The sequence below is a fragment of the Lonchura striata genome, chromosome 6, assembly GCF_046129695.1.
Source record: "Lonchura striata isolate bLonStr1 chromosome 6, bLonStr1.mat, whole genome shotgun sequence".
NCBI lineage: Eukaryota > Metazoa > Chordata > Aves > Passeriformes > Estrildidae > Lonchura > Lonchura striata.
Window position 1 is genome coordinate 38684600 of NC_134608.1, and position 15097 is coordinate 38699696.

Consider the following 15097-nt stretch of genomic DNA (forward strand, 5'->3'; position numbering starts at 1 on the left):
ACACAGAATCAATGAATCAATATCAGCACCTGAGCAAATAAAAGAGGAACATCAGAATTTTGACCATCAGTTCTTAAAACTATCTCACTTTTCATAAGCTCTTCCAGTTAAATCAGAAATGTTAGGTGGTATCAGACAAAATTTCACCTCCTTAACATCTCATTCTGTTTCACAATAAATGTTTGGGCCTTGGGGAACAAGGAGAAAGGGTCTAGCATTCATTGTCCCACAGCAGACACAGGAAGGCACTTCCCCGGGAGAGCAGTGCAACACTATATAGGCTTTCACGGAGACGCTGCAGAGCTGCTATTCTTGTAAGTCTCAAGATAGAAGCTAGACAAAATCACAGGTGGCCCAGTCTGATTTTGGTAATTACAGCTGTACAACAAGCAGGAGACAAAACCGGAGGACCTTCACCATCACACAAAATTCCTGATATTGCATTCCTAGGCCACAAGGGGACCTGCAATTATATAGCACTAAAACTGCAAGGAAAATAATGAGACTCCATTAGCAACTCTGGAGTTCTGAAAGAGACCTTAACAGTGCCAACTTCTTTGTTCAGAAATTTACTCTCTGTATGACCTTGCACAAGTAACAAGTCTGCTCTCCGTGGATTCCAAATCCCCATCTGTAATTGCAGCCCTGTCTCCTTCCCAAGCTGTTGTGGGGAGAACATTACTTGCAGAGCCTTGAAATCACTAGGAAACGAAATATTCCTTATGCAATGCACTAGCAGCACATTTCGAACCCACTCCAGCAAGCTGCGCATTTTATAATTTTTTTTTGTTTTGCTTTTTTTGAAGTCAGTGAGCAAGAAACGTGGGCTGAGAAGAAAGTCTATTACGTGGTTGTTTCCCACACACTTGAAGAACCCAGGAACACAAAAGCAGAGGTTCTTCTGCAAAGCTTGTTAACATTTCAAGCTATTTCACCAAAACCAAATCTAAATCCAAGCTCAAAGCTTCCATTTCTCCTCCCACTGCAGATGCAGCATTTGCAGTTCACAGCTAAAGCCGCATCTCACCCTCAAGATTTTGTGTAACCAGCAGGGTTCCTGAGATCAGAAATGTAAAAGCTACTGCTGTTCTTTTATCACAGGCCTCCAGCCTATTAAGATGCAGATCAATAACAGAAGGAAACCTGCACACTTGAGTGCTGACATATCAACTTTTGTTGCTAAAGAGAAAAGACCAAAGGAAAAAAAGGTGTCATGTTCCAGATCTTGCCACACTCAGTAAGAGCTTGCAGAAGACAAAAAACACTTTTTAAAAACCTCTATGTAGCACCTTTTGAAACAACACTGATATGCAAACCTGGGAGAAAAGCAACAAAACCTTTCTCAGGGCTTGCATTTGCTTTGGACATTTACTAGAATTGGAAGATACTTTTGAAATGGACAAATATCAGCAAGAGGAAAAAGAGCAGGACTACACTCTACAGAACTCTCCAGATGAAGAGAATCTCAGCAGCTGGTTTCAAAAGGAATGAGGAATTAGCTCCAGCAAACAAAAGGAAATAAAAGGGCAAAGTCTACAGACTAAATCAAGAGACCTAGAGGAACTAATTATTCAAGTTTTTTTCGATTGCCACTAGCCACAGGTCTTAGCATCCACAAAATCATTTTCTAACCAAGGTGACTTTCTGATGTGAGAAGTCCATCCTGTACTTCCCTATTTATTTACTGTGCACAAAATCTCATGACAATATGGGAAAAGAGGAAAATATAGCCTAGGCTTTTTTTTCAGTTTTCACCATGACAGAGACAGCCTCTACTAATTCAAAAGGCAGACATGTACTTTCAACATGACTTAAAAAAAAAAAAAACCAAAACAAAAAACTCACATCCCAATGGCCACCTGTTCTGTAACTCAAGACTGTAGGGAGTAAGAAACAGTGGCTATCCTTCAAGAATGATAGAATTCATATTTACTGTAAGTAGAAGTGTAAGATACACTCCCCTGGGGTAAAGAAGAATATTACTAAACATTACTCTGAACTGCTAATTAATAGAGTCATTTATATGTAAACTCCGATGCTCAACAACTGCATGCAAGAGTGTCTAGTCTAGTGTTGCAAAGCTAGAATTGCTGATATTACCCTGGTGCCAGCTGAAGATTATTTCTGCATCCTCTAAAAAGGAAAATAAAGAATGCCCTACAGATCAGTGAAAATGGGTGGCACTTTGTGTTATTTCTGTACCTCATACAGCCTGCTGACAGCGGGAGGAGAGCAGATGTTAGCACACTGCAGTGCCAGCGTGAAGCACTCCAGCAAGAAATGAGAAGTTTCCAAGGCTCCCTAAAGTACTGATGAAGATCTAATGTTCTACTTTCTATTTAGTGTCAACTACCTACAGATTCATTAGCTAATGATTCACAGTGGATAGTTTAATTAACATTACCTGCAGAAGTGGAAAGCAAATCCCTCAGTGTGTGTGTGTGTGTGTGTGTGTGTGTACATAAAAAAATCCTCTGCTATAAAGCAACTCAATAACCTTGCTAAAGTAAATTAAATAAACCACAGCAAGGTGACAAGGGAAACGTAATAGTCTAATTATTAACAGACTAATTTGTCTCAGCAGGAAAACTGCAAGAACCAACAAATGGTCAAAATAACTTCTAAGGTCTGGCTCAAAATTCAGGTTATTCATCATTTATTCAGATACCATGGTGGGACAAATCAAAACAGTGATGTTGAGAATAAAAGTTGGTAGCGGAGAAGTAATATAACACCAACCTACAATGGAGCATGAAAAGGAAGCAATTCCCAAACATTCAGGAGAATTATGGACATTTAATAGGGCATAAGAAGGATGCAGGTTTATCCTAAATTGGATAAGACAGTCAAATCCCCTTGGATTTTTCTTCTGTTGTCTTGTTTGCTTGTTGAGATAAAAATTGACCAATGTAAATTTAATGGACCAGCAATACCAGCTCTGGAGACAGAGAGAGATACAAAATTTTGCATCCTAAAGTTTGGAGAAAAAGGCATTCTTTTTCATCTGGTAACTTGGCTACTGCACTAATAACAGTAGATACAGAAGACAGTAAGGACAAAAAAGTGCCATGTTCTGCTTTTCTGTCTTGGCATGAATTCATTTTAATATTTAGAGATTGTTGTATCAGGAAGTGAAATTAAACACACAGAATGGGATTTCTAATGCAATCTGTTGGTCTAACTGTTCCCATTGTAGTCAATATTAAAACCCTCACTGACTACACTGCCAATAGAATTAGGTCAACAATGACCATTTTGAAAAGCCATTTAATTATCAAAGCCAGCACCAGTAAGCTATGTAAGTTCAGAAGACTCAAATTGTATCACATCAAGCCAATTGTTTCATATTTTCAGCATTTTATCACGTTTCATGTAATCCAATTTAAAATGATAAATCAATTTGTATTGTAGAGGTTAGACACTCATGTACAATAGAAATGCTAAATAATTGTTTTGAGTGGCATCTACTACTTTCCTTTAGGGTTGACACTGGAAGTTGCACCATCTTCATGTAGCAGAAATAAACAATATTTGAAGCACTGAGAAAATGTAAACTATCTGTACTGACTTGCTGTATTTTTTTTTTGTTAATTGCAGTAGGTTACTTCAGAGGAGATAGGATGGAGAGCAGGAGCAGCCCAAAGGACCTATCAAGAGCTCAGAGGAGGTTATCATACACTGTAAACTCATTTGGCTTTAGTGGTTGGTCAGGCCTCACTGCAAGCCCTCTAAAGAGGGTTCCTGGAAGATGTCATATTAAACTGGCCATACTAAAGCAGAAGCAGATCCTGAAATCTTGCAACTCACCTCACAGGATTCACTACTGATTTGGATGAAAAGAGATGATACATACCTTTAGAGGAGTGTACTCTTCTAAAGTTACATAGTACTCCAAGACAAAGCGTGCTCTGTGTTTTACAAAGGGTATAGAAGTAGGGAAAAAGATGATGAAGGGAACATCACTTTTGCTGGTGGTTCTGAGAATATGATTACTTTGCAGCACTATCCTGATGGGTAAGGTAACAACAACAACAGTGTTGAGAACACTATGACAGAAAGTTAGCTATTAGCTTCACCACTGAGAGGAGCAGCAAATACCAGATATTAACACTTTAATCTGTCTGATCCTGCAAGATCCTGAGCATCTAACAGAAATCAATTTAGAGAAAAATGGGAGCACTTCTAGTAAATAAGCGTCCCAAAATAGAGGTGTAAACACAAAACATATAAAACATTGTCATTCTGAATATTTTAGTGAGTGACAGGCTTCCTGAAAGACAAAAGGAAAAGCCACACTGCAAGTCTGCTGTAATTCTGTATCGGGGCATAGTAGCTAAAATAGTATCTCCTGGATCAGTTAGACTAGTGTCTTACTCGAAAATAAAGGTTCCATACAGTATGTGCTACTTTAGTCACAAGCCTCAAGACTTGGAGAAATTACAAACTCAAACCAGAAAAAGGGGATCACCCTACTTCTGGCTCTGACAACAAGTGTATCTCACCTAAAAACAGGATTATATTAAAGATGAAACATTAAAGACAATTAACTTATCTAAGAAGAGAGTTATTTCCACAAGTAGATACAAAGAAGGAAGTCATGAACATAGGTTCTATCAAAAAGGGTACAATTATTGACATTCATAGATTAAAATGACTACTGTATAGTTCTTTTAAACTATATCTAAAAGAACACACATGATCTGGTAAAAATAAAAGTTATACATTTATAAACCCATCTTTGAAGGATATGGTCATTACTAAAGAAATACTTAAGGAAGAACTGAGAGAAACAACAAGAAAAAAGAGAAAAAAAAAAAAGGCATTTGTTATACAAAAATACTTTCCTGGCACTAAACGTATGACTGTGGAGCAAAGTCCCAAGTGTAAGACTGGAAGCCAAAACCAACTGAAGAATAAAAATAGTAGACAAACTACCAAGAGTGATGGTGGCCAGCTGGAGAGACAGGAACTAGAATAGATTTTTAACACAGCAATTGATAAAGGAGTTAGACAAGTCGCTCAAGCCTTTCCATCATTCAGCATTCTTCTGAAGGCTGAAATGCCAATCTCTCACTAGGAGCTTTTTGGAAGGACCACCAGAGAAAATGTGTGTCTATGTATCAATTAAAAGTTCCTATAAAATAGCAGACTGCTGAGTTACTAATGGCTTTGCTGACCAAAGAGAAACAAACCCCCCAACCTTGATTACCTCTCACAGCACTGTTCAGAGGAAAATGTATTTACAAGACTAAAAATGGCACTTCAGAAGATCAAGTGTTTCAGAAAAACATCACATATGAGAGGTCAAGAGAAATAGCAGTTCTTGCCTGTAAAATGCCAAGGACAACTGCTTCAGAGAAAGACTGATCTGGAACTACAATGAAGCACTCACTCTTTTCTAGGCACATAATCCAGTTATTTCTAATTTTAATCACCTCACTGTGTGGTAGGCTCACAATGTGATGATACTGTAGTAGAATAAGACTGATACACTTCATAACTACAGTGAAGCATTAGAAAGCACGAACATCAGCAGCCAAAGCTAGAGAGGCATCAACTTTTATCTCTTAAAAAAAAAAAAAAACAACATGTTGCACTGTTATGCTTGCAAAGGAAACAGAATTGAAATATGCTTTGCATGGCCACCAACAAACCAGTAACAACTTGCTTCCTAATTACTCTCATTAAGAGTGGACTTCAGCTACTAGGTGACCTAGTTTGACTTCTGAGTTGCACAGACACAAAATAAAAGCAAAAGGAAAGAAATGGATGGAGTTTAGATTTGGCAGAAAAACTCAGAAGTACCATCTTGACATCAAAACTGTTTCTACGGACTCAGGCAACAGTATGGACTATGACAGGAGCTTTTCTGGCAACTGCCACTTTTCTAAAGGCACGCATTCTTGCACCACCCTGATATGAAGACATTTGCCTTGCTGGAATGTGACTTAATGGTAAAGCAACATTACACTGGAGAGGTTAGCAAAATCCTGCAGTACTGCTGCAAGGAAACAGTTATTGCCTGTTCACTGCATCCATGCAGCATTACTAGACATTATGACCAAGATATGGGTAATACAGAAGACTGTCACAAAAGATAAAATATTAAAATAACAGAGAAAGTGAAGCTGCAGGCTACTATGAGTAGATCACAAGACAAGCTAACACTAACTAATCCTTGAAAAATTGAGTTCAAAGAGTAGGTTCAGTATCACTCTGTAAACTTCTTAGCCTGAAACTGTGTTTAAGATGATGAAAACAGTTAAAATAAGTTGCTTTGTATCTGGAAGCCACATCCCAGTGGTAACTGCTTCAGAAACCTCTAGCAGAGAAGAAAAAAACCTAAAAAGTGACCACCAAGTTACACATATTTGCATCTGCTTTGAAAGCCAGTTTTGTAAAGGCCCATCTTCATCAAAAACAATGATGCAGTACCATATGAGGCAAGAAACAAAGGCAGATAAAAAAAACACAAAAACAGATAAAGGAGTTCTGGGAAGAAAGAAAGAAATAGCAATCCTGCTTTATGTGAACTCAAATAGCAAATTGCTATCAAGAACATTATTTGTAGATGCTCAAGACAGATAACAAACTGTCCCATCTAAGATTTCCAGGAAAAAAGGCTACATTTTCTGCAGTACACTGACCTGGCATGAACCCTAAAAATCCATTTCTATCAGCACTTGAATGACACAAAGAGCCTATTAAGATTCTCACATCTCCTGTGTGTCTTTTGCTAACTTCAGATACAAACATCAGGATGGCAAGGAGAAAAATTAAAAACCCCACCCTAATTGCTTTTAGAAATCTTGTCATTTGGATTTGATACCACTACCTCTACAACAAAAGGCTACCACAGATCAAGTCATCTCTCTTATCCACCTTCACTATGTCCTATGAGAGCTTAAACATTGGCATCCCATTAACCTACAGACCCCCAACAAAGTAAACCTTTTTCTTTACCTCTGGGATTCCTCATGCTTCTCTCTCTACAATGACAGAGCTTGTTTCAGCATTCTGGAGCTGTAGATCAAAAGCTCTATACTTATTTAAAGTGTCATAAAAAAAGCTTTAATCATTCCAATCTCTCCTTTCTCGTGCCAAGAAAACCTGGTTACTATTTGAAGAAGTTTCTTTTGTAGAAATTGAAGGTTGTCAGATAGGGAAAAAAACCACTCTGAAATTTATGAGTGCACAGTGGAGAGCTGTAAAGGAGGGCAGTAAAGACCAAGACTTTTTACAAAAAGAGTCCAAGTTCTACCCATGTGCTCTCACTGTGTCAGACAGTGCACAGTGAATGGATTGCACTGCTGCAGGTTAGTACTCCCATTGCATTGTGTCTCTAGCAAATAGTCAGACTAAAAAGACAGAGACTGGATTTAAACACACACGGATTCCCATCACAAGGGTAAGGAAGAAGTTATTTCAGTAACTGGCAATCTCCAACCTCTCCCTTCATTCAAACTTTCCAAAATCTTTCTGTCTCAGCTATCAAGCAAACCACATGCTTATTCTCACTATGACACAAAACCCTCCTCAAAACTCACTTCTATCATTCCACTTGAGCAGCAATACAGAGAACAGAATCCAAAACCAAACCTACTACCCAAATATACACTACTGAGTAACCACATTGTCACAGCCATTGTCTTCCCTTTTCTGTCCCAGTGCTTAATGTTAGTTCAGACAATTGCATCCAGACAGTTACTAATTAATATTGTCAAGTATTAGTGCCCCAGTTAAGATTCCTAAAGAAGCTAACAACAAAACATACTTTAAATTAAGACTTTCCAGAAGAGTGATTGCCTGGATATCTCACACAAATGTCTAATCAGATATGCACTTTTCTTCTTAACACAAAAGTTAAACCAGAATGCCAGCTTGAAGTGGAGCAATAACTATGACACAAACCAGACTCACAAACCAAACATTTCACCTATAAAAGAGACCAAAAATAATCTACCATGATATTCTACAAACCAAACATGTGGCTTAAGGAGGCCAAAAAGAATCTACCATACTATTCCACAAAATGAATGAAAATTACATACAAGACATTGGAAGTAAGACTTGCAGCTTTAATACAGTGGCAGTTGGCTGGCAGGTTGTGATCTTAGAACCTTTCAAGACAAGAGGCAGTTGGAAGAATTTAAATTTGGCAGTTCTTGCCAAGACAGTGTCAATAAAGCAACCAAAACTGGCAGGAGGCAAGTATGATGGATACTCATGTATCTTATGCACTTATGAGGAGACCCTTGCAAGAAATCCATCTGAGAAAATACAACTCTTGGTCCACAACATGCCTTAAACAAAAGGATTTTAAAGTGACAAAGCCAAATAACATCACTCTGAATCTTGCAAGCTTTCCCTAAGTGATTAATCATCTTTGCAAAGCAAGAGCCTGCTTCCAACAAAACTATAAGATCCATTAGGGTCTCACTAAAACAGTGCCTACAGTTCTTATACTTTCTTTCCAGATGCTTGTGGTGCCTCAAAAGAAATTAAACAGATGAAGCACTAAAATAAGACTTCAGGCCTGCCCATCTTGTTATAGAGACGCAATAAAAACCTTCCTAGTCTATGATAATGGCACAAGTGAGTGGATCCATGCCAGCACAAACCCTCCTACAGGGAAGAAGAAAGGATAAAACAGAACAGGGAAAAGCTGGAGACATGAAAATAGTGTCATCTCCAAGCTCCTTCTCATCTATATTCTGTCAGGCAGCCCATTCTTGAAAGTAGACAGAAGAGTCAGCCACAGTCACACCTTTAGCCTTAGCTTGAAAGCCTTTTTTGAACTGTAGTGAAGGGTTTGACTCAGGCTTTCAGAGCCGGTGCGCTGTCCCTATATATCTGCTTTTCAGTCTGACAGATTTAAACAAACCTGTATTTCTGTATTTGTTCCCGTAGTTACTGCAGACATAGGGACATAGATGGCCAAAATTCACCTCCAGAAACACCTTCACATTCTTATTATGGTGACAAATTCAGAATTACAAATAAAATAAATGAGATTGCACTATCTAAGGAGTCCTAGAAGCATCACCTACAGTCTTCAGTATCAGAGAGCTGTTCTAGACTAAAGGAAGTCTATAGAAGAAACCAAATCAAAGTTCTTGAAAAAGTCAAAATAATTTAGCTTTAAAAATCTCAATTTACTATGTGATGCAAACATGAGATACTCAAATAAGAACTTGTAATTAGAAAGTCCAACACTTATAATTTGTAAAGAACCTATTTTTACCAGTTATGCTGGAAGACTAAAGTAATGTCATTCTTCATTCAAAGATTCTTATTCCACAACTCAGGAAGTCTTTTCATTTTAGCTTAGGATTCTACTAAAGCTAACCTTAAAACCCACTCATATCAATCTACCTGGTAAAAACCTAATATTACAATCTGTATATATCTTACAAACTGTATCAAATGCTTTTATGTAGACATGACTAAGTTTACAGTTGACATTTGCATTCAATCAGCAGTAAGATGACAACAGAGACAAGTTAAACACAGGGAGCACATGTAGAGAGAGAACATCTTATTAGACTAAAAAACACAAGTATAGTGTGTCTCCCTCCTCCTCTACTGTCCGTAAGAGCTGGTGCAAAAGAAGGATATTACTAACACCTATAAAAAGCACTTCTTCAGATTCTTATACCAACGCTACTTCTATTGTTACCACAAACTAAATGTATTTATGAATGAATTCACCCTTGACTGAGACACGGGAGAGGCTTTAACTTAAATTTAGAGCCCATAAGCACACAAACAGTGCACAGGCCAAGTTCTTCATGCCCCTTACTAGGCCGTTAGGTAAAGAAACTGGAAAAAAGACAAAATTAATTTTTAAGGAGAAAAAAACTCTGAATCCCAGAAAATACGAAAGCAGAGGAAGGCTTGTTGCCCAGGCATCTGGCACAAGCACACGGTTCACTCTTTGCCCAGTGCTCTATGCACAGTATAACCTACTGATGTTTAATATCCCTTACATCTTTTTCCTTATCTCTGGGAAACAAAAAGAGATTATTTACCAATTATATTAGCTAGATTAGAAAGATAAGGTACCAAGGCAATTTTCTGGCTTTTATGGAAAAAAAAAAAGTTCCCTGTATTTCTGGAGAAAAGCATGAGCTGCAGACAGCTAGACACAGCAGCAACACCCTTCCCTATATCTAATCTGGAGACAGAGGGAAGTCAGAGCATCTAAATCACAGCAAGAAAAATAATTCATTAAGCAATACATGACTGCACAGGTGAACAAGCAAAGAAGGAGCCAAAAGGAGAAGCAAGAACTCTTAAGACATTTAATTGTGAAGTCTCAGCAGAAATCAAATGAGTCACGAGAAATTCCAGCTCTAAGGACCCCGCACAGCAGCACTCTCTAATCAGCCAAGAGAAATAATGAAGCAGAGAAGTAAAGACAGCAGGTCTTCAATACACAGACCAGAACTGGATATGAAATATTCAACCAACAAATTCAGGCACTGCACTTTAAGGAATAAACATTTCTTTTTGCTCAGTATGAAATGAAAGACAACCTTAGTATGGCTGATTGAATTGCTTTCCTGACTGGGTGCTCTTACTGTGTGAACATTATCTGCAGGGGAACACACTTCTTTACAGGCATTTGCCTGGCTCTGTGAACAAATAACATACCATCTTTTACTTTTCCAGCAGAACAAGCTGCCCCAGACAAATAAAATGGAATAATTGAAATAGTAAGGTCTATGCTTGCAACACACCCACGTCACAAAAACAGGTCCAGCAGCCACCCTATTTCTCCTCTTGCAGACCACAAGGATGCTTGAGAAAATGAAGAAGAGTCACTGTCTAATAGCTTATCTGCCCTCATTTACATTTTACACAAACAAAGCCACAATGAGAGGGAAAGACATTCTCTCACTCTGTACTTCAGAATATTCAATTGATGGAGCATGAAATGGCAGCTTCACAGAACAACTTTCTAAGAAAAAAATAGCCTACCACCACTTGCAAGTTAGAAAGGGATTAGTATCTTGCTTTTGGGAATAGCTAGTGTGTGACTAGTGTCCTTCAGAAAGGGACTTCACCCTGAAACAAAGGACATGGTGCTTTAACAACATGTCATCCCAACTATCTGCCACTGCAGCAAGTGAATGTGCAAATTAAAATAGTAGGGAAGTTGACAGCATCCTTTGCTGGCAGTTTCAACATAACAACACACATTTTTTTGAGGAGTTCACAGGTCCCATTAAACACACCACTCTACTACACTATAACCATAGACTACTTCTACAACCATGCTCCAAATTATCCTATGTTTTAATTGCAGTATACACAAATGGGGGAAAATTCAGTGAAATACTTAAGGCTACTCAGGGAAAATCCCATATTTAAAAGAAAATTACTGAAGACAGGCTAGAAAGGTTATAGTCTCTTTGCTGCTAGAATGGATTTTAATCTAAATTCCTGTGCTTCTGGTCTATATGCCATCTAAAGAATACATTACTATACTTTTCCATTTATTAGAAAGGGTTTGCAATATTTTTTTTGCTGGGATTACAGTGGGTATCACTGGAAGTCCAAAAGCAGATGCTGGAGAACAAACTTCAAAAGTTCATCAGCAGAACCACTCAGAAGGAAATACAGTGGCTAACAGGAATATTCTTCTAAGGCTTGGATGCAGATCCATTCCTCACATTAACACAAGAGGCCTTTTTATCTCCTTGCAAGAAACTAAGCCTCAACACAGATTCACAACCACCAAATCTTTAAAAATTTCCAAACCAAACCAAAAACCCCAATCTCAGGAATGTCAGCTAATTTGAAAAAGCTACAGAGTAGAGCAAGAAAAAGCTACAGGACATGTTTGTCTCCCATAGCCTTAGACAAGAGAACTAAGTTTTGTAAAGCCTCTTAGTGATTCCTGTTCTGTCTCAAGATTTGACAACTCTAGTAAACTCTTTGTTCCCCATCTGTTCCATTGGAAAAAGAGTCTCACTTCTCACTTTCTTTATTTAACCAGTCTTCTAAATGTAGTTGAGATACCTAATGTGTTGAAGGTAGCCTAAAACATCCTTAATTTTCATAACAGAAATGACAAGACCTATTTCTAGCAATCAATACTCTAATTATTGATTGAATTACTTAACCTGTTCCTACAAGAAGCCTAAGGTGTCTTTGATTGATAAACAGTAGGGAACCACAAAGCAGTCCTGTGCTGACAACAGATGCAAGCAAGAGGGCTAGGCAGCACACACACTTACTCAAAATCTTCAAATTCCAGATCATTTCCCTCCACAGATGGGCTTGAGTTCTCTGAAGTGGAAGCAGAGGAGGAGGAAGAGCGGAGACGGTTTTGCTGATATCGCATAGAGCGCTGTCGAATACTGTCCCTCCGGGAAAGATACTGGATCATCCTCTGGGCGTAATATGCAGCAGGAGACAACCTGAGTAATAAAAGGATACACAGACACCCATTACATAAGTATAGAATGACAGGCATTTTGCCTTTTGAACTACAAGTGCCAGGCCAGTAACAGCCTATCACAAGGCTGACTGTTTGCATTTTATCTGTAAGATAGATTAAATACAGAAAGCAAGGAAAAGTAAATTTCCCTTTATATGCTATACTCCCACATGATTCCCTTTGCAAGCAGAAGCACCACACAGTACCTACAGACAAAAAGCTCATACACAGAAGAGAGAAATTTGCTTCTTGGTACTCTCTGGAGCTCACTGATTAATTTATTACCAATTCACTCTAGTAAGCTCAGTAAGCATCACTTGTAAGAACCAAGCCCAGTCCCCATGTGAACTCTGCCTGCAATGCCAAACAGCAGCACTGTTCAAATCAACAATGAAGGAAGATGCTGTGATTTTGATGGTAGTTAGGGAGTACCATGGAATATCATGCAGGAGAAAAAAAGGTTTCACATCTTTAACTACTTTGTAATCAAAATGCTAGGGATTTTATATAGTGGCAATTTCATCAGATCCACTAGGTCTATGTTAAGTGGAGCTTTAAAATCCTTGTATCTGACCTGAAAGGAAATCTTTCCTCTGTAATTAACTCTTAATTCTCTCTCATCCATAACTTCGCATTTGTTTGCATCAGCTATCACACCACCAGTATTACTCTCTTGAGACAGGAAAACACATACTCTCTTTTCCTACCCTGTGTATATCCACATCTCCTCACACATGTTTTCTGTGACACATTTACTCAGTGTTAAAATCCAGACACCTCAGATGCTTCATTTATCATTTCATTAGCCTTATTTGGTTAGACTTGAATTCTAATTTGGGGGAAGGACAAGTTTAGGAGACAGATTACAGGTTCAGGCGTGGAAAAACTTAAGCCAATAAGCATCAAAAGGGTAAGAGGAACAACACACTCAGCTTGATTCCTCCTGAATCTTTTATGCACTGTTTAATAAGTTAAACCTATTCATGCCTACAGAAAGAAGAAAGCTTTGCTGAACAAACACAACACTGCTCTCTACTCCCCATAAGACTTAATAGGCCAAATACAAAAAAGCAAGGCATTACAGATGCACACTAATAAATGAGGAGCTGCTCTCTTCTCTGGGCTTTTCCATAAGCCAAAACTTTTGTGAATGCCTTAAAAAAAAAAAAAAAAAAATATATATATATATACATTGTAATATGTACAGAGAGAGAAAAGAGAACACAGGAACAAGGCAAACACTGGAAAACATGAACAGTGGTTGCAGCAGTCCAGCAGCGTAACCACTGCAACTTTTCTTTTTCCTTTTATCACACCAAGGGAGAATTTTATAGAAGAGTATGAAGAACGAGTTTAGTAGTCTTCTAAAATTATGCAGGTCACCAGAAGAAAAAGCATGGTGATGCCTGTTAGAAGAAAGAGTAGGCAATAAAGAGTGGCCATAACCGATAACAAGATGCCAGATTCAGCTTCCTGACAGCACATGGTGTGTACACTGGATAGGCTGTGAAAAAGATTTCCAAAGACAACATAAGAAGCTTAAGTCTGATACACAGAGGGAAAGGTGTAAGGGATAAAATACTTTCTAGCTGCTTAGATTTTTTTCTAGAGATATATCTAACAAACACCCTGTGATGCATTATACATATATAAAAATGCATATATGTACATACACACAGTCTAGGAGCATATATAATTCTTATTGAATATTTCTATTTAAAAAACATTATTTTGTGTGTTCTTTAATGACAGCCTAATTTAATTCTTCTGCAGATTATTTTCTGAGTTCAGTACATATGGTAACTGTGGTGAGTGACAGAACAGCCAAGCTGACCTTAGTGAAGTTCACCAATGCCACTGAAAAATACTGCTGCAGCCTACATCAAAATATTCATTCTAAATCTGAGGGAACATCAAAAAATATTCTCCCTGCCTCACTGCTGACCTAGGTTATTCAAATATAGCAGCATTACAGACAGTAAATGCAGAAACAAAACTAACACATACACGTTCTCAAAAATAAATTTTTCAGATCATGTAGCTTATGTGCTCTTTAAAAAAAGACTCCATTGGAGACAGTGTGGTTTTAAGGAGATATGGCTTTAATATATATTTAAAACACATAAACACACACAGACAGACAAAGATGTTTATATCACCTTTGTTTCACTTTTCTACCTTGTTATTTAACTTTTCAAAGACATAACTTTACATTTGGAACTTGAGATGCTACAAAAAACCTTTCAAAATGCAGTAAACACTCCCTTTAATCACTTTTCAAATGTCTTACTAGTTAAAGGGACAGTTAAAAATATCCTACTAGCCCAGCACACCGGTATGGTTTATGGAGGAAGACTCTAATCCTATTCCACTCAAACTTCTAGCTGGTACTGATCATGCCTCCATGACAGTGATATTTACTGGAACAAATTAACCCTCTTAGAAAAATTTCGAAATGGACTTTTCTTCCAAAGCTCTTTATAAACTCAAGCTACTATAGCTTCTACCACAACCTAAAACCACTTGAACTGTCACATGAAGAGCACTGTATCAGTTCTAAAATGGCTTCAAGTAGAAAAATATTTTTGACCATGCCCCTTATGCTAGGAAATGTCTCAGGCATTGATCCATTTTCATACATTTTATTGA

At 37.9% G+C, this 15097-nt stretch overlaps 1 protein-coding gene across 6 annotated transcripts in view; it reads right to left on the bottom strand.

Moving 5' to 3' along the window:
• Nucleotides 1-15097, bottom strand: part of AMBRA1 (autophagy and beclin 1 regulator 1) — a 123825-nt gene that overhangs the window by 74845 nt on the left and 33883 nt on the right. For all 6 annotated transcript variants that reach the window (XM_021533389.3, XM_021533387.3, XM_021533386.3 and 3 more), the window contains one exon: nt 12246-12428. In XM_021533389.3, the coding sequence (XP_021389064.1) occupies nt 12246-12428 (183 nt within the window). The remainder of the gene's footprint in view (nt 1-12245; nt 12429-15097) is intronic.